Source organism: Coturnix japonica, chromosome 6 (genome assembly GCF_001577835.2).
Source record: "Coturnix japonica isolate 7356 chromosome 6, Coturnix japonica 2.1, whole genome shotgun sequence".
Taxonomy (NCBI): domain Eukaryota; kingdom Metazoa; phylum Chordata; class Aves; order Galliformes; family Phasianidae; genus Coturnix; species Coturnix japonica.
The window spans coordinates 5,368,816-5,386,905 of NC_029521.1; the positions used below are offsets into that span (position 1 = coordinate 5,368,816).

Here is an 18,090-nt window from a genome sequence, read left to right on the forward strand (position 1 = left end):
ACTCAGATCTAAATACAGATCAAGACACCTAAATAATATGAGTTTGGCTTCCTAGGCTGTAGCATTTCTGGCACAGTGAAGAATAACTTAAACATAGAAGCTGAAGGAAGCCATCAGAAACACCATGGTGGGTCCAGCCCCACTGCCAATGCAGGTCTGAATACTTACTGAACCTAGGTCCTCTGGTCTAAGGGCAGTGCTTGGGTTACTAAGACCCATTCACATCTATGTAGTGGGAGGGGAACACTGTTAGCCTGTAGGACGCATCACCACCATGGGACTTGCCAACGAGACCCTGTGTGAAGTTAAAAAACTTGCTGGGTAGAATGTGGGCTTTTCCCAAATAGAGAACCAAGGAGTAGTGACTTTGATTTGTTGAACAGAAGGGAAATAAAACCACACAAACATGGGGGCTGCAGCTAATACCCAGGCTTGCTTGATAGGCACTAGGCAGCTTTAAAGTATTCACTACTGGCTTCCTGACATTTCTTTAATGAACTCTAGAACAAAAGGTCAAATAAGCACCTAGAGGGCAGCAAGCAACACAGCAGGTCTTCTAGCCAAGGAAAGAACATGAGATTTTGCTGGGAAATAAATAATCTGACAAAGCTACTTGCCATGGTGCCACAACTTAAGTCAACCAGAAACATCTTGATGGGCTTAAAAAGGGGTCAAAGCAAAAAAAACTCACAAAAGCTGGATTGAATGATATTTTTCAAGAACACGATACCTAAAAATATATGTGAATGTATTTATAGCTCCAGAAAACCCTCATCTGAAGAATTTTTCTGTGCACGTGGTTAGTATTTCAGTGCCCTGAGTTGCAGGAGGGATTTTTCTCTCCACATCAATTGCCCTGGCTGCCAGGAGCATAAGGACAGAGCCTGGGAAATCCTAGTGTGAGTCCTCTGGGAACCCTCTCCACCTCTCCTTGCTGATGCCTCTGTGCAGAGTATGGACTCATGACGTTAACTGCTTCTGAGCTCCTGGGAGAATATGAAAAAACAAAAACAAGAATTGAAACATCAGTAATTCAGGCTGCCAGGGCCTCCCTTTCATACCTCTGTTGCTTTTTTGTTACCAGACATAAGATTTATGGATTAGAAGTGGTGGTGACACACTGGAACAGGTTGCCCAAGGAAGCTGTGGATGCCCCATCCCTGCAGGCATTCAAGGCCAGGCTGGATGTGGCTCTGGGCTGCCTGGGCTGCTGGTTGGCGACCCTGCACACAGCAGGGGGTTGGAACTGGATGATCATTGTGGTCCTTTTCAACCCAGGCCATTCTATGATTCTATGATTCTATGATTGCATTATATGTCCTTACCTGGCTCCCCACAAGCACATCTCCAGGCAGGGATAGGAAGCTCTCCCCAGCCCACAGGGAGAAAAAAGCCTTTAATATTGCTCATAGCAGTGCTTTATCTTGATGAAGAAAAAAAAAAGATTAGAGATTAAGTGATCCTCCTGGAGTGGGGAGGGATCTTCCTGGGCTCTTTGCTTTGAATGCAGCCTGTGTATCCCTGTATGCAAGATGCAAGTCTCCAAATAGGGGAAAAGATCTGGGTTTGTTCACTATCACGGCCATCGCTCATCCCCAGCGCAGACTGAGCCTTGGCCAGAAGGAACTGGGTTTCTTGCATGAACATTTATGGCCAGGCATTCCTCTTGCTGAGGCGGCTGAGCCTCATGAACATGCAGCGTCTGGGACAGCAGAGCCACAGAGAAGTGTCAGTGTGGGTTGAGCCATCAGGATTGCCCAAGGCTGGTTTGTATGCAGTGCATGGGGAAGAGCCGGAGGAAAGAACCCATTGGGAAGGAGGATCGATGGGTTGGAGGCTTGGCTTGCCAAGGGTCACGTTTCCAGTGCTGGAGCTCTTGCCCAACTACTTACCCTTCTGAAAATCAGCCTCTTGAAAGGAAGCTTAGACCAGCACTTCCCCGTGTTCCCGACACCCCCATGCTTGTAGCCCCACAACATGTTCTCTAAGAGCCAACAGCCAACTGCAGGGCCCCATGGTGCCAGGACCTGAAAAAAAATAGACAAAAAACAATAATTATTTGCTCCCCTTGTTATTTCAAAGAGAGAAAAGCCTCTCCCGAGCTGAAGGGACCGAAGGATCTCAGTCCTCCGAGCATCCCTCACTCCCAGCCAAGCCTTTCCTCGGGCTGTGTCCATTTGCAAGGCAATGACTAATTACTCACCTCAATCAGCCGCTAACGGGTCTGGTCCCTCCCCGGGCTCTGCCCAGAAGCATCCCAAAGGTTCTGGCTTGTCCTCATCCCATCTGCTGTTGATTAGGGACACAGCTGCCTGCACTGGGGGGTGGAAGCTGCAAAAAAGCAGTAGTCAGTAAACAGTGATATGCATCATTTTGGAGCGGCTGAGCCCTCCACCAGCTCCCTCCTGCTGAATCACCCCTCCGGAAGGCTCAGCCCCTCTCAGCAGGTTCCAAGCACAGCCCAGCCTATGCAGGTACCTCCAGAACGGCCCTGCGTGGGCTGTGGTGTTGAACTGGGCTCACCATAGGCTCTTACTGAAGTGTCACACATCAAACAAAACCACGCACAAGCACAGAGAGCCTCAGCACTAACGCACACCTCTGACAAGTGGGGAATGTGTATTAGATGCTCTTCTGCTGCTCTGAGAAACAAAGCAGAACAGTTTTAGTGTTTAGCAGTACCAGTAATGAGATATATAACTTCTTAGATCACTTCTGATAATGCTTTCAGCTGCATGACCGGGAGCAGCGCATAAACAAGGGATGCTAAAGCCTAAACCTGCCTGTTGTGTCTCCTGTGCTCTGAGAACGTGCTTTGATCTTTTATTTTTCCCCGGTGAATCGTTTCACCGACGCCGTCCTGAGACACCGATGTCAACGAGCAGCAGGAGCTGAGCCGGGTGCGGGCAGCAGTAAATTCAAAGCACGGGGACAGCCGCAGCCCGTCCTTTCCAAGTCTGATTAGCGCGTATTCAGCTCCCCATACCCCCCTGCTGGGGGACATGGAGCCTCTGCTCGGCAGCAGAAGGGGCGGCCCGAGGCCGGTGCTCAGGGGGAGGATGAGAAATCTGAATGAGTGGGAAAGTCTTGATACATTGTGATGCTGAACTCAATGATACTGTTTCGTATGTCGTTAGGGACGAAATATGTCACCCCAACACCAGGGCTGAGCGCATCTAAATACCAGCCGTGCCTCCGCACACAGCCAGCTGCTGGCATCACCCCAGTGTGAGCGGCTGGTGTTGGGCACAATTGCAACTGCAGTGTTGTGGAACGGTGCTTTTTATGCTGTAAAACAATAGCTGCTTTTAAAACGTAACTGCCGTGCTCAAGCCTTTGAAGCATGACCTCATTTGCTGGGATGCTCCAAGCAAGTTCAGGCTGCAGCACCGGGAAAATCCATTCCCTGCACCGTGAGCACAGCCAGACCAAACCCACTGCCTTGGGTCAGTGCTGGGCTGGGGCAGCACAGCGCCGACCTCAGCCACTCTCCGACAGCAGCCACCCTCGGTGCACGGGCACACTGCAGGGAGCTCTGTCAGGCTCGGTCCCTGTCTCGGTATGTCAGCTGTCTGGGCAGCCCCGGAGGTCTCTAAGCAGGAGAGTTAATGCCACAGGCATTAGTGCTGGAGGTCAGGTCGCGGTAAAGCACCAAAAGGGAGGTTGTGCCTCAGGAGCATCCCCGCAGACGGCACTGCAAGGGGCCGGGAGGGCTCCCACCCTCCCACCCGCACCTTTCCCTCCCTCCACGCCACCCCAGAGGGAAGAACTCAGCGACGTACTGCCACGTGAAGCGAAAAATAGACTTTATTGTGCCCAGAGCGGCGCCGACCGCACGGCTCAGGGCCGGGGCCGCTGAGGTCCCGCTCTGCGACCCCGCCGCCTCCGCGGGGCATCGCCCCGGAGCGTGGCACCGCGCAGCGTGGGCTGCCCTTCACCTGAAGGGGCGGCCGCGTCCATCGAGCGCAACTGGAAACCCAGCGCGTACCGCGTACCACGTCCCAGTCCCGGCTGGAGGAGCGCCCGGGCGGCTCACTCGGAACGTCTGTACACTAAGTGCCACCTCCATATTCACAACACAGTAACGTACTGCAATCAGTCGCTTAAGTGTAGTTCCCTCGAGAAACAACCTTCCGCTCCGGCTGCGCGCACAGCGGGGAGCTCCCACGAGCGGGGCTAGAGTCCGTCCCCCCGTCCGTCCGTCCGTCCGTCCGTCCATCCTCGGTCCGCCCCCCGGCGTCGCTCAGTTCCGCTGGCAAGTGTGCAGGCGGGAGGCGTCGGGACCGCCGCGGTCGCGCTGCGGGCGGCACGCCATGCCCTCGGCGCAGGGGCAGCGCTGGAAGATCTCGAGGCCGTGGGCTCCTTTCCGGCGGTGCCGGGTACACACCTGCCCCTCGCGCAGGACGGGTTTGCAGATCTTGGACCAGAAGTGGCGGGCGCAGCACAGCCCCGCCGCACAGTCCGACGAGCGCAGGCAGAAGTCGCCCTCCTCACCTGCGGGCGGGAGGTCAGTGCCGAGCTCCGACGGCGCCCGCGGCCGCGCCGCTCCCCGGGGCCGTGCTTACCTTTGGCGTCGGGCGGCCAGGCGGGAGCGGGCGTCCGTCGGGGCAGCGCCTCGGGGCCGGGCTCGTCCAGCTCGGGAGCGCCGGGCGGGGGTTCGGGGGGCGTGCAGAGCCCTGCGGGGCGGGGAGGGGGAGGCGGCGCCGTCAGCCCCCCCGTGTCCACTTCCCACCCCCCATCCCATCCCATCCCATCCCATCCCATCCCATCCCATCCCATCCNCCATCCCATCCCATCCCATCCCATCCCATCCCATCCCATCCCATCCCATCCCATCCCATCCCATCCCCGCCACGCTCGCCCCCCCACCCCGGCCCGGCCGCCCCTCACCGTTGCTGCAGGCCGTGCCCGGGCAGCACATGGCGTCGCGTAGGCAGCGCTTGCGGCGTCTCCGGCACGCGAGGCAGAGCGGGGGGCCACTGCCGCGGGCCGCCCCACCGCAGAATTCGTCGGGGCCGCAGTCCTCGTCCTCTGAGCAAGGGAAAGGCTGCGGGCGGGCAGAGGAGTCAGCGCCGCTTCCCACCGCCCGGTAACCCCCGGCAGACCCCGGGCCGCCCCGCTCCTACCTGCCGGGTGGCGGCCGGCGGCGCCTTGTTGCTGCCGTCGAAGGGCGCGGGGGCGGCGGCGGCGGGGGCGGCGCTGGCGGCCGCCCCCACCTTGATGGCGTTAGAGCTGAGGCCGCCGCCGGCCCCCGCCCGCCCCGCGCAGCTCAGGGCCGCCAGCAGCGCCAGCAGAGCCCGCATCGCCCGTCCGTCCCGACCCGTCCGCCCCGTCCCGTCCGTACTTCAGCGCCGCGCTCCGTGCCCCCGAGCAGCGCTACCTGCCCGCCGCTGCCTCTTTATACCCGGGGGGCTGCCTCCTGCGCCCGCCCTTCGGGGAGGAGGGATGGGATTTCAAAGGGCCCCGGGGGGCTGTGCCGCTGTTCCCCCCCCCCCGAGGGAGGGGATTTCGCAACGGCGGCGGTAGCTCCGCCGCGCTCCCTTCCTGGCGCCAGCGCAGACCCGCAGGAAGGGGCCGCTCCGCACCCCCGGCCCCGCGGAGTTTGGGGGGGCTGGATGAGAGCCCGCCCCGTCGGAGCCCCCCCGTGCACTCGGCTGACCTCGGCCGGGGGGGCTGCGCCGCGGCGGGGGGAGCGGGGCCGGGCCGGGCTGTGCCTTTGATGCGCGGAGATCAAAGGGGGGCGGCTCCCCCCGCCCCTCGCCCTCGGGGCCCCCCGACGGCGCCGTTGCGCCGTTGCGCCCCCTGGCGGCCACGACATGGTACTGCAGCGAGGAGAGCTCCGTTGGCCACACGCGCCCGTAGCGTCGCGCTCCTCACTTCTTTTTATTGTATTTAATTTTTTTAATGGGAGAATGGGCCGCCCCGTTCCGGGAGAATGGGCAGCCCCGGCTCAAATTGACAGTGATGCTTATGGCTTATGGTGGTACCGCCTGAGCAGGTACCGGCGGGGATCAGGCTCATCCCCATCACGTCGCTGCTGAGCTCTGGCATCGTTCCTTCCCACTGGGCCACAAGCTGGTGTCCGGTGCGGCTGCTGACAGCCATTGTGCCCCATTGCCACACTTAAGCCATGTGGCCCCAGTGCATTCTGCCCAGGAGGGACCAGCCCTGTCCCCTGGCAGTGTCAGCTTTTTGCCTTCTCTCCCAGCACTCATCCTCTGTGACAGCAGGGACAGGGACAGCCCCACCTGCGAGCAGCTCTGGGGTAGGTATTGATCACAACTGGCATCAGGTCTCTGTGCCCTACATGCCCTGCACCTGCTCCTAGTAGCAGCGTGGAAAGCACCAGGTGTACCGCTCACCCCTGAAGAGCAAATGTGCTGTAAGGATGCTTACTGCTCTGTGTGGTCACGGAGTAACGTGGGCTGGAGATGCCCATGATGTGTCATGCAGGACCCCCACCCACCCATTGGGATGTTCATGTCCACTGCCTATTGATCACAGCAACCGCATCTCTCTGCAGTGTCACACAACACTGTGCTTGGCTCACTGTCTCCTACTTCAGATCACCACAAAGCAGGGGTAAAATAACCCAGCCGAACAGCAGAACCACCCCCAAGCCGACTCCTGCTGAAGACAGATGTCAACACGCTGCTCAAAAGTAATTATTTTTATTTCAACTCTATAAAGTATACAACAGGCACTCAGCAATTACAGCTGCAGGGAAAATACAGAGCAAAACAAAAGCGGTTAAGTTTATGAAAAAGAAGTTCTTAAATCTACATCAAAAGAGTGCAACTGGTTGACGACCATTGGATGACAGACGTGTTTCTTTTCTGACAAACAAAAAACTCTTGCATGTAGAATCCATTGTAATAAGAAAAAACAGAGAAATATAGAACGTAAAAATAAAGGACCAGTGTCAGAACAGCATGGATCGGACTCAGGATGAGACAAACTCCAAACGACACTTCCCTTTGGCTGCTAACGTCTGGGATCTGCCCTTGTCTCAGCACAGCACCTGCTGGGCTGGTGGGAGAAGTGAGGAGGCTCTGGGCAGCTCCGTGGTGGGCTGCGTCCCCCAGGGGAACATTCGCTTTCATGGGGGCATTTGGTTTCATGACAGAGACTCGGTGGCAAGTCGCATTCAGGTGCTCATCTTTTTATTTGTATCCTTTTTTTTCTGGGCAGGACATTGAGGATGGGTTTATAAAAGATGATGGGAGCTGGACTGCACGGTGGGCTGGAGCTGCACGGCATAGCGGAACAGGAATACCTGTGTACAGACTGATAGGATGTCATATATTAATTTGACCCGCACATACATTTATACATTTCACAGAAATGACTCTGTATCTCATTAACAGATACACAGCTCTGGTACATTGAACAGAAATAAGAGAACGACTTCATCATTTCTGTAATTCATCAATATTATATAATAAAGGCTTATAAATTGTCAGCAGAAAGAACTGTAAAACGCAGCAAGCTAAGAAAGGACAACATTTTGAGGTGTGTTTGTCTTTGTCATGCAGCATAACACCAAATTTGTATTTTGTTATAGGATGCCATGGATTTAAGGCACTTGCAACAATGCCAGATAGCTATCGTGTTCTAAACCTATGGGACGATGAGTAACAGTACAGTTGACATAAAGTTTAATAATACTGACAATTATGACATTAATTCAAGTCTACTTGGATCTAAAAACATTACATTACAAATAAGAGAATGAAGAAGTAATGCCATGGAACTCTAAATAAAAAGTTATATGTGTACCACAAAATATCAACACGAAAATATCTATTTACAGAAATATTTGCTTGTGGTCCTGTTGTTAAATAAGAATTTGCTATGAATAATGCAGCACTGTAAGAAGCTACAGATCATCTGTCTCTTATGACACCGACCGTAATACACTTGCTTTAAATACGGGAGCTGATATCCCCTTACGTAAATACACCGCCGTCCCATCTATTAAAAAAGGAGACAAAGAAGAAAGGACAGCATGTGGGAACACAGAGGCAATCAGTTGTGAATATATATATATATATATAATGCAACTCAAATATATTACTTATAAATGAAGGCGTCTATAATACACATATGCTAAGTTTAAAGGGTGCCGGGTAGAGGTGATGGAAGAAGTTGAATGAGGTGTCCGATACCAAAATAAATCTATATTCAGTACAGTGCATGCCACACGATGCAGGTCTCATGTGTGGCACAAGGAAAACGGGCAGGAAGGAAGAAAACAACTCATCAGCCCCTTGAAACCTTTCTTCCCATAAGGATTTGAGTTGCCCTGAGAGCTGTGGCACTCCTGGCCACCCTTTGCTCAAAGGCAACCAAGCCTCAGCTGCTCAGTTACACACTGAGGCAGCCTTTCCTTTCTGTTCTGCAGAAGGCCAACAGATGCACCAGCTTTTCTCCTCCGTGGCGCCCACAGCACTGAGTGAAAATCTGGAAGGAGGTGGATAACCAACTCAGCTGTAGTGCGGCCGCTGCCCATCTGCCTGTCCGCTTGGATGATGGGTGAGTATTTTAGCCCTAGAGTTCAGCGTTTGCTTTCAGTGTTTTCAACCCTTCTGTGGAAAAGCAAGTGCTAGTCCTATACAAGAGATACCTGGTAGACGCAGTGTCTGTCTTTTCCCTACAGTTTTCAAGGCAAACAAATCTCAACATGCATGCTGCGCGGGATGAGCGAGCACAGGAATAACCTGGTGTCCAAGTGTGGATGTCATTGCCCTTCCCTTGTGCACAACTGTGGAGAGAAGTCAGCCAACGGACTGGGTCTGAAGGGGCCCATGACAAGTGAGCTCTCTAGGCTGCTGGCAAGCAGCAGACATTGCAGTTGCTCTAAAAGAAGCAGGGGAAACATCTTTTTAACATGCACTGTTAAGTGAGTCGCTTTCAATGGGAACATGGAGAAGATTCAGTGTTGGAGAAGGAATTTTCTCTGAGCACTGGTCAGCAAAAGTTTATTTTTTGATTGCTAGTGTATGTAACAGCTCTTGAGATCAAATGGGGCAGTGTTAGCTCATTTGGAGGTCTGTTAGAGAGATGGAAAGCTGATGTTTCTTGTTGGTACAAAGGGATACGTTTCACGTCCCACGTATAATGCAAGTAGGCATATAGAACAGGATTCCCTTGTTATGCCTGTATAAATGAGAAGAGGCTTCACTAAAACAAAGTAGTGGAAGCCAGGGGAAGATGTACACACACCACCATCCTTCCCTCTGCTCTGTTTTCATACGAGCCGACTTGGCTTTGGCCATCCTCAGGCCTTAAACGCGGTCATTGGGGACATGGTGTGTCGGAGAGAAGGCAGGCCTCACACAAACACACAAAGTATCAGGTTTCCATGTCATTCAGCCAACTTTCCTGCAAAACTCCTTCTGATTTAGTTCAACGAGGCATTAGGATTACATTTTTAAGGGCAATTTAAAAACAGTGTAAGCAAACTGGCTCTCCATCACACATTATTGTTGTCTTCATCGGCTTTGTAATTAACATGGAAGAGATGCAGACATGGAAGAGATGTAAACTCATCTGTTCTACGAGAATGATGGAGAACGATGCCTCTTGCTACATATTTCTGAAAGGGTGGCTGACTGAATCGGTATATTCACAGATGAGGGATGTACATAGCACCTATAAAATGCATTATGGGTCTTACATTTCTCCTTTGGGTTCTGGAAAGGTACTAGTTAAGCTTAGTTTTATGCCTAATAGCTCATTGATAAGACCAGTTGGCTGCTGTCGCTCTACTACAGGACCATTATTTAAACACTATTTTATATGTGAAACTGAGAGTTTTATGATTTTTTTTTTATTTTTTTCATGCACTTACGTATTTGTACCAAAGGACAGGAAAAAAACACGTCATGTTACTTTATGTTCTCTGTGTATAAGAGAAGCGACCCATGTTTGCCTTAACGGGATCTAGAGCAGTTGTGCTTTTGTTTCACCAGGTTAACAAAAAGAAAAATAGGAAGAAAGAAAGAAGAAGAGTAACATTCAGTCTTGTTATGAATACCGCTTTGAAAGAAAAAGGACAAACTGTACCACTGCTTTAACATAACTCTTTGACCAGTATTGTTGTGGTCCTCCTTTGTTCCTAAACTGGCCAACAGTGGAAGACCTACCGAGTTGAGTGTGGGAGGAGCCCAAATCCTGTACTGTATTTCGCTACAGCATTAAATAAATTACTACTGATCCTACTGATAAAGCCAGTACCTTGCAGCTAGAATTAATTGTGTCTTACACTACTAATCCTTCAACATTTGTAATTAGAGCGTAGCAAGATCACTGCAGTGATAAAAATCATATTTCTCTACTGGTGAAAGGCTTTGTGTCAGGACCACCATGTCAACTGCTAGATTAAGTCTGAACATAAAACATGAAGAGCGCTATTGTCATCTAAGCAATAAGTCCTAATGCCACTGTAGTTACTGTAGCAGCATCAATCAAGGCATCATGGTGACCCCGAGCACGAATCCTCCCCGGTTCTTTCGGTTTCGCTGGCAGCCATGTCCCAGAAAGCTGTCTTCAGCAAGGCAGAAGCAGGTAAGAGAAATACATTAAAAATCTATGTCCCATCCTGAGTTGTCATCAGGGGGTGGTTCATCATTATCCTCAGGGAAGCTGTCGAAATTGCTTGTGTCTGTTGGAGATGCAACCTGTGGAAAGGACAGAGTGAAAGAGATGGGGACCATCATCAGAGCTGTCTTTGGGAACCTCTACAAATCTCTTCATCTCACAACAGCAATCATTCAAAAGTATTCAGTGGGTGGGGTTTTTTTAAATTCTTTTTATGTGCTCTGGTCCCAGAAATACAGCTATGGACCAGAAAATGCTAGCTGCAGCAGGCCAATGAAGTTCATATTGATGTGAATGACCAAGGCCCTTGAGAGGCCTCAAGAACTTTTCTACCCGCTGGGATAAGGTTGGCAGAAAAGACTTGGAACGCCAGGAACACCTTTCTTCCCCAGAGCCCAGAACTGGGAATTTATGTCTCCAGGATCCTGAATCTGAGGATGTGAGCTGGGCCTCTGGTCTGAGTATTTTTCAGCCCACGGAGCCTATCTGAGATACTGATATTCCTAGAGCATTTCTGAATTTCCAATTAATTAAGACGAGTTTCAACCACTAAATAGGTTTATGAAGACCATATACATTTCTTTTTTCTTTCTAATTATTTATAATTGGGAAAACAAACATGCAAACAAAAAAACAGTAAAAAGAATAGACCAGCAGCTCCCAAGGCCAAAATAATCAGTGTCATACTGAAGCAGCACCTTGAGCACCTGTGCAAGAAACACCTGCCTTATTTTTTAGCCAATCTGTAGTCCATGAGATGTATCTGCTACTAGATAATTCACTATTCAGCTGCATCTACCAGCTGCTGAAAATGTCTTGGGGAAGAACTGAGCTCGAATACTCAACTCGTTGTGAAAACAAACAAAAAGCTCGTAACTAACGTACCTTGTAACAAAGCTTATAAACAAAGCTTATAACTAACATAGTTTGTAACATAACAGCACCATTGAGTTGGAGAACCCTTACCCATAGGGTCCTCATCCCTGATGAGTCCCGAGTTTTGCTTTCCTCCATGGTCCCTTGTGCTGAACCACGTCTCTCCGGTTTACTCAGCACATCCCTAAATGAGTTCTCTCTCTGGTAGAAGCATCTCCATCCAAGAGGATAAAGCACAGATGTTGGTACCACCTGTCTGGTCTCTTACCAACATAAGATCTTGTGAAGAATTACAGTACAAGAGATCTGTGTGTCATGGAGCCGTTGATACTCATGGACAGCAGGTACCATTGAAGTCACCACTGCTGGTTGGTTGGTTGGAGGGGTAGACATGCAGGGTTGATACATTCACTGGGTAAAATTAGCCCTGTAAATGCTCTTGCTGAGCTAAAAATCCACTAAAACAACTATAAAACCTTCTCTTGGCATTTTCAGCTACACTAGCATCCTGCACAATGCACAGGTAAATCAGGAATTGAAACTAGATATAAGGAATTAAACTTGATTTCATTGTCTGACTTGAAATGTGGCAAACAAATTAGCAGTTACTGGAAAATTAACAGTCATTGCAAATCAGCTTAACTGAAAGAAAAAAAAAAAAAGCAGTTTTGATTTATAAAACATTTACAGGCTGTTTGTGGATTCTGCTACAGACATTTCTTCAGCTGACTGCCAGTGACTTTGGTAGCCCATAGGGAAATGGGGGGACATAAAACCCCCTTGCTCTTTCCTAGACATTAGGAAACTTTGGGATGGCAGATTCAACCCTGGAGCCATTCCTGCTGCTGCTGCAGGAGGTACAGGACCACGGGCGGACTGAGCAAAGGGGTGCAATTAAACACGATTGCTAATGTCATTCTCTCGTTGATCCATTGGGAGAGGCATGGAGAGAAAGGGATTAAGTTGAAACAAGGAGGGGAGGCTGCCGAACAGAAGGGGCCAAGGTAATTTCTATCAGCTAATCCTGTTTGGTTTCCCTTTGCAGCGGGCTTTGTGGGTAAAGAGCTCACAAAGACATCAAAGGAAGAGCTTTGCTGCAAAGGAAAACGAATAGAGCTGTACCTCCAGTCTGCTCCCAGTTAAACATAAACCAGTCAGTAACAGGGCTTTTCATGTAGGACAGGGACGCAGGAAAAAAGGGTAACAAGCACAAAAGAAAAGAAGAAGGAAAGGTTAATGCAAAAGAAAGGGAGATGGCATACAAATCCCACTTGCCCATCAAAAAAAGAAAGAAAAAGGAAGAAAAGAAAAAGGGATAAAGGAGAAAGAAAGAGGTCACATCTGAGAAAAGGGGTGAAAGTAGCAGCTCCCTACTGGAATGTGCAAAGTGGATGAAGAAACATGCGCAGCAGGTGAAAAAGAGAAAACCACATAGTAGTGAGTGATTCTGCCTGGGCAGTCAAGAGCATTTCATCACAGTCATGCCCCTACAAAGCCTTCTGCTGGAAGAAACTGCCAGAAGACAAAGTATAGGTGGAAATGTATCTGAATTGACTTCTTAAATTGGATTTTGCTTTATTTTGATCTCTGCCAAGCACACCCAAATGAAATAAAGCACGTGCTGTCGCCACTTCACTATAGCAGACCAGTGTCCAAAGCTCAGAAAATTCATTCTACAGAGACATATTGGCTGGGAACAAAAAAGCAGCAGTAAAACTTACACTAGGTATTATAGGAGGTGTCAGTGTCCCTTTTCGTAACCCTTCCCAGTTAAAGCCTTCAAACCATCTGGAAGGGAGAGAAGAAGAAAGCAGGTGGAAGTTAGACATGTGGCTAAAATATGAGATCTTGAAATTTAAATTGCTTAAACAGTAGCTTTTAACTCCTGCAGCCATGTTCTTCAAATTGCCCAAATCGCCTTCATCATTTTTGTGATCACGTTTGTATACGTTTTCTTGGCTGAAAATGGATTATATCGCAACCCAGTGGGGACATCATGGTTAAGTACAAATTACCAGCGCTCAGAGGAAAACTGTTCCTCCCTACAGGTGTCCTAGCAGCTGTTTTTTCCTTCCTATATGGCCAATTCCCCCCCTTACAGCCAGACAGTAATGTCTAATGGGCTAATGTCATTGGGCTGAATAGCGAGCTCTGAGCTGAGTAGTGAGTTGTGTCCACCCCAAAATGTCTGTCCAACACACTTCTAACGCTTTGGGGATGGAAGCAAAAATTAGACTTTAAAGAACAATAGGAGGAGAAGGTCAAGGAACCTTAAGACATGCAGGTTTGGCTGAAAATGGAATTGTTTGAAATGCATGTTTCTGGGAGGTCATAGCATCGGATGGCTGGGAAGTCACTTACTTGTGCTTTTGGATATCTTTCACTCCATTTTTCAAGTTCCCTAATCTTTCTGATGGATTGTCCCTATAAAATAAATACCAAGTTAGTTTACTTTCTTCATACTTCCAACAACTCATTTCTTTACAAATAAGAGAAAAGTGATTACATTCCATGCATTTACCTGCATAGTTTTTTAATTAAATTAGCAGCATTTTTGGCAATCTTCTTTGGAAATTCAATCATATCGATTCCCCTTAATATTATGTTATAGGTCTTCATAGGGTCTGGGCCTGAGAAAGGGGGACTTCAGAGGGAAAAGAAAAAAAAAGAAGGTTAAAAATTTATGTTTAGAACAGCACTGAAGCTTGATTTAAGAAGGAAACAAACAAACAGATAACAAACACCAAGCAAAATGCAGTATCCTACTGTGGAACTGTGAATTGAGGGAAGTTAGCTATCAACTAGCAATGGTCTATCACAATTTCTCATCCAAGAGTCTCTACTATAGACTGGATTTAAGTGATGCTGACTGGAAGGAAGTACTAAAGAGTAAAGTCATATTTCCTCGAGCAATATATGCCAAATGTCTTGTTTCCAAGACAGCCTGTGGCCAGCAGCCTAAGGAACAAGGAGCCAAGTTGTGCTTGCTGCCTTATTTTCTATTTCACGTTGTGACATGTGGGGATTAATTAGGTTTCCAATGGTTTAACAGAAAAGGGACAAGTTAAGTGAAGAAGAGTAGTAGGCAGATGAAGTGCTCCTAAAAGTAGATGCTACAATTTGCTTGCTTTGGGCTGCACTACCACATACATGCTCCTTCCTTCCATGCTTGATTTATAAACCTTTTCCCCACCACATTCAGCTCATTTTCAGTTTACAGGAGCCAGGAAATAAAAATTAGGGTAGAATACTGTGTCATTTCACACACGTTTCCTAAAAAACCTGCTCACGCGTTGCCTTTCAAGAGATCTGCATAGAAACTGACTTAAAAAGAAGAATTCATCGTGATGTTCAGCAGCACAGCACTGAAGTTTCACTCTGCTATTCCAGCACACGCCTGCTCTGAATCTTCCCTGTCGTCTAATCAGGGTGACAATGGCAGAAACATTTGGATCCTTTTCCAGCAGCTCCGCCAGCTCTGATGCCCATACCTGCCAGTCAGGAGTTCATACATTAGGATTCCCAGTGACCAGTAGTCTGCTGAAATATCGTGACCTTTGTTCAGGATGATCTCGGGGGCTACGTACTCTGGAGTTCCACAAAAAGTCCATGTTTTCTTTCCAAATCCTATTTTCTTTGCGAAGCCAAAATCAACCTGCAAAAGGAGGAGAATAGCATCAGAGCGGAGCAAGAGGAGGAATGTCAGCCATGCACTCGGTTTCTCTTGAAGTGAAGCAAAGCAGAAAGAAGATTTCCTTGTGGGAGTATTATTGCAACCAAAACACTGCGGGCTGTTCAAGAACCAGACAACTGCAGTGACCTTTTTGCTGATTTACCCTTCATAATGCCAAGAGAAGATCCTCGTGAGGGAAGAAGAACAAATGACAGCGCTGAACACTTCTTGGAGATGTAACTTCACATAAGCCTGCGTTGACTTTTTTTTTTTAAGTAAGTCCCTGTGCAAAGAACTATTTGGGCAAAATACTTTCTGAAATATCCAGTGAAGAGTTCAGGTTTCTCATCAAAGAGTGGTGTAGTACAATCAACTGCAGTGCACTGGTGGGCTCAGCTTACAACCTATAGCACAGCATAGCATGTTACAGGCAATCTCAGAAAATGAGATTACATAGGGAACCAAAGCCGACCTTTGGGGCCTGAGCTGAACTCAGGTTAATAGGCTTAGAGTATTTATAGCTCTGCCCTGCCCTGCCCTGGCACTGTGCTCGCCCATTGCTGTGGTCTGTAGCACACTCTGCTGTTCCTTGATGGCTGAAATGCTCCTACATCTTCCTGCACCTGCATCCTAAACTGCCACCCTAAATAGTGACAATCCCACATGAAGCAGGATCAGTCACACTGTGGGATCTGAGAGACTTCCCTGCTTATCATGGATGAAACCAAGGAAATCAACATGTCTAAGGAGCAAAGGGATGGTGATGGGACTAGCAGTCCCTGGGCCAGATCTTCCTGGGGTGGGGAAAAGGACAGTCTGGTACCTAACCCACCTCATGAGAACCCTTGAATCCATGAGAATGCTGGAGAGGTCAAACTTTGCTGTCATTCATTAAGCTGAGGGTCAGAGTGACACATGCTGGCTGCTACTGGGCCATAAATGCCCATGATGGTGATGGTCTGACTTGTTGCTCCCTGGGAGCACCAGTCCCAAGTTTCCAAAGGCAGGGAAGAGTCTCCAGCCTAAGAGGCAGAGATGTTGCTCCGTTGAAACCCTGGGGGGGGGGGGCGCGGCATCACTTGATATCTATAAAGCTCACAAGTACAAGTCCTGCCCATATTTTTCAGAAGCTTGAAAATAGGTGGATGGATTTCTCCTGCTTCTCTTCTCTAAGCATTTCCACTTCAGGATTGCTGCCCTGAATTTCAAGCAGAATTCTGGCTACAGAGCCAGAATTAGTGTTCTCCAGCTCAGCCATGGAGTCTGCAGGAGGTTGGGAAAACATTCCAGTGACGAGTTATAACATGCTGGCCCTGACTGCAACTCAAAATCTACTGGCGGCCACCATAAGGAATTGGACTGTGGGCTGGGTGGACTCCTCTTCTGATCCCTTATGGCTAATGCTGTGTTCTTTACCCACAATACAGTTGCCTAACACTAGAAAAAAGTCAGAAATCATGTCTTTTTGTTTCTTCTTTTTGTTTTTCCTTCAAAACTGGGCATTGCAAACACTCACCAGTTTGGCATAACCTCGATGATCCAGAATGAGGTTTTCTGGCTTGAGGTCCCTATAAATGATTCCTTTGGAATGCAAATAGGCAAAAGCTTCAACTACACACGCCGTGTAAAACCTGGTTGTTGAATCCTCAAACGAACCTCTATGTAAAACAAGAAGAGGAAAAACAATGAAGGGATTTGTACATGCAAGACTGAGCTGTTACAATATGCCATTATCACTGCCACTGTGGTGAAGCCAGATAAGTATCTTCTATGCAAAAGGTGATTTCTGAGTGATAATATTTGACTCTTGGGCGAGAAAAGGATTTTGAGCTATGGAAATCAAGAGCTCCCATAATAATGTTCCCAACTGAGATAAAAGACAGGAAAAACACAGTTGTTGCTAAGTGTTAAACATAAATTCAGCATAAGGTGCACTTTCAGATGCTGGTTTTGGTGCAGTTTGCAAGGAGTTTTGGCTGAGCTCAAAGGCAGCTCTAAGCTAGGTGGCAGCAGAACCACAATTTCCAGCTGAGAGAATTCAGGATGGAATTACCAGGCTCTGACAAAGATGAAGAATATATTCCAGCTCTTGCTAACTTTGCTACTCTGCTCATCTTAATGGTCCAGAGATGGTGTTAGGAAAAGGAAAGAGTTATACAAATTCATTATGGATAATTAATTAAAAGTAATTTTATATTTGCTTCTTCATCAATCTTTATAATGTGTTTCCTTTGCTTTCCAAATGTCATTAAACTACGTTCCAATTACAATTCTACTACATACCTGTATGCGATTCTTGCCTGCAGTGCTGTCTTATGCACGTACCACACACACTGCACAGCCACCTCCCTCTTCCCTCCACACACACATCCAAACCAAAATGCTGCAAGGTCAAATCCTCTGAGGACAGGAAATACCAGCACCACATTTGCTCGTGCATTGCGACACGGTATTTCATTACATGCTTTCAGACTATTTTTTTCCATGGCACTTCTGTGCCCCAACCTCATGGTGCCCAGCTGTTGCTTCAGTACATGATCTTGGCTCCCACGCTGGAGACAACCTAAACCAGTCCCAAGTGTATTCTCAGTACTAACTGGATTCCCTTTGATTCTAGTTAACTGCATAGGAGAACATCATTTCTTCACTGTCTGGGGAACGTAAATTAAACCCAGAATGTTAAGACCCAGGTTATGCCCGTGCAGGATAAAGGCTCTTGATAAGGAAGATAAAGACAATTGCTTCAAACTCACCTGTCCCTGAGAATTGTCCAGAGCTCCCCACCTAGACAGGCTTCCATCAGCATGTACAGGTACTTGCTGTCCTTGAACGTCCTATAGAGCCTATGGGGAACAAGAAAATAATAGAAAATTCACAATAAAAGTCAAACACCGGTCATTCCCACTTCTCACAGACGATGTGCTTCACGTCAGGAAGCA

At 48.5% G+C, this 18,090-nt stretch overlaps 2 protein-coding genes across 5 annotated transcripts in view; both read right to left on the reverse strand.

Moving 5' to 3' along the window:
• Positions 1 to 3,789: 3,789 nt before the first annotated feature.
• DKK1 (dickkopf WNT signaling pathway inhibitor 1) lies at positions 3,790 to 5,383 on the reverse strand. Its single transcript, XM_015866201.2, has 4 exons — positions 5,127 to 5,383; positions 4,891 to 5,047; positions 4,566 to 4,676; positions 3,790 to 4,494 (listed from the first exon to the last, which is right to left on the reverse strand). Exons 1-4 carry the CDS (start codon positions 5,301 to 5,303, stop codon positions 4,244 to 4,246), a joined length of 696 nt encoding a protein of 231 aa, XP_015721687.1. The 5' UTR covers positions 5,304 to 5,383; the 3' UTR covers positions 3,790 to 4,243.
• A 1,272-nt stretch (positions 5,384 to 6,655) lies between these two features.
• The window catches only part of PRKG1 (protein kinase cGMP-dependent 1), a 316,142-nt gene continuing 304,707 nt past the window's right edge, over positions 6,656 to 18,090 (reverse strand). For all 4 annotated transcript variants that reach the window (XM_015866196.2, XM_015866197.2, XM_015866199.2 and 1 more), the window contains 7 exons: positions 17,905 to 17,994; positions 16,668 to 16,809; positions 14,970 to 15,133; positions 14,000 to 14,122; positions 13,840 to 13,902; positions 13,200 to 13,266; positions 6,656 to 10,682 (listed from right to left, as the gene is read on the reverse strand). In XM_015866196.2, the coding sequence (XP_015721682.1) occupies positions 10,584 to 10,682; positions 13,200 to 13,266; positions 13,840 to 13,902; positions 14,000 to 14,122; positions 14,970 to 15,133; positions 16,668 to 16,809; positions 17,905 to 17,994 (748 nt within the window). In that variant the 3' untranslated portion in view covers positions 6,656 to 10,583. The remainder of the gene's footprint in view (positions 10,683 to 13,199; positions 13,267 to 13,839; positions 13,903 to 13,999; positions 14,123 to 14,969; positions 15,134 to 16,667; positions 16,810 to 17,904; positions 17,995 to 18,090) is intronic.

Coding starts and splice junctions, on each gene's coding strand:
- DKK1 (XM_015866201.2), bottom strand. CDS start 5,303: ATGCGGGCTCTGCTGGCGCTGCTGGCGGCCCTGAGCTGCGCGGGGCGG. Junction 5,048..5,126: donor CGCCGGCCGCCACCCGGCAG/GTAGGAGCGGGG, acceptor GCCCGCCCGCAG/CCTTTCCCTTGCTCAGAGGA. Junction 4,677..4,890: donor GGGCACGGCCTGCAGCAACG/GTGAGGGGCGGC, acceptor CCCGCCCCGCAG/GGCTCTGCACGCCCCCCGAA.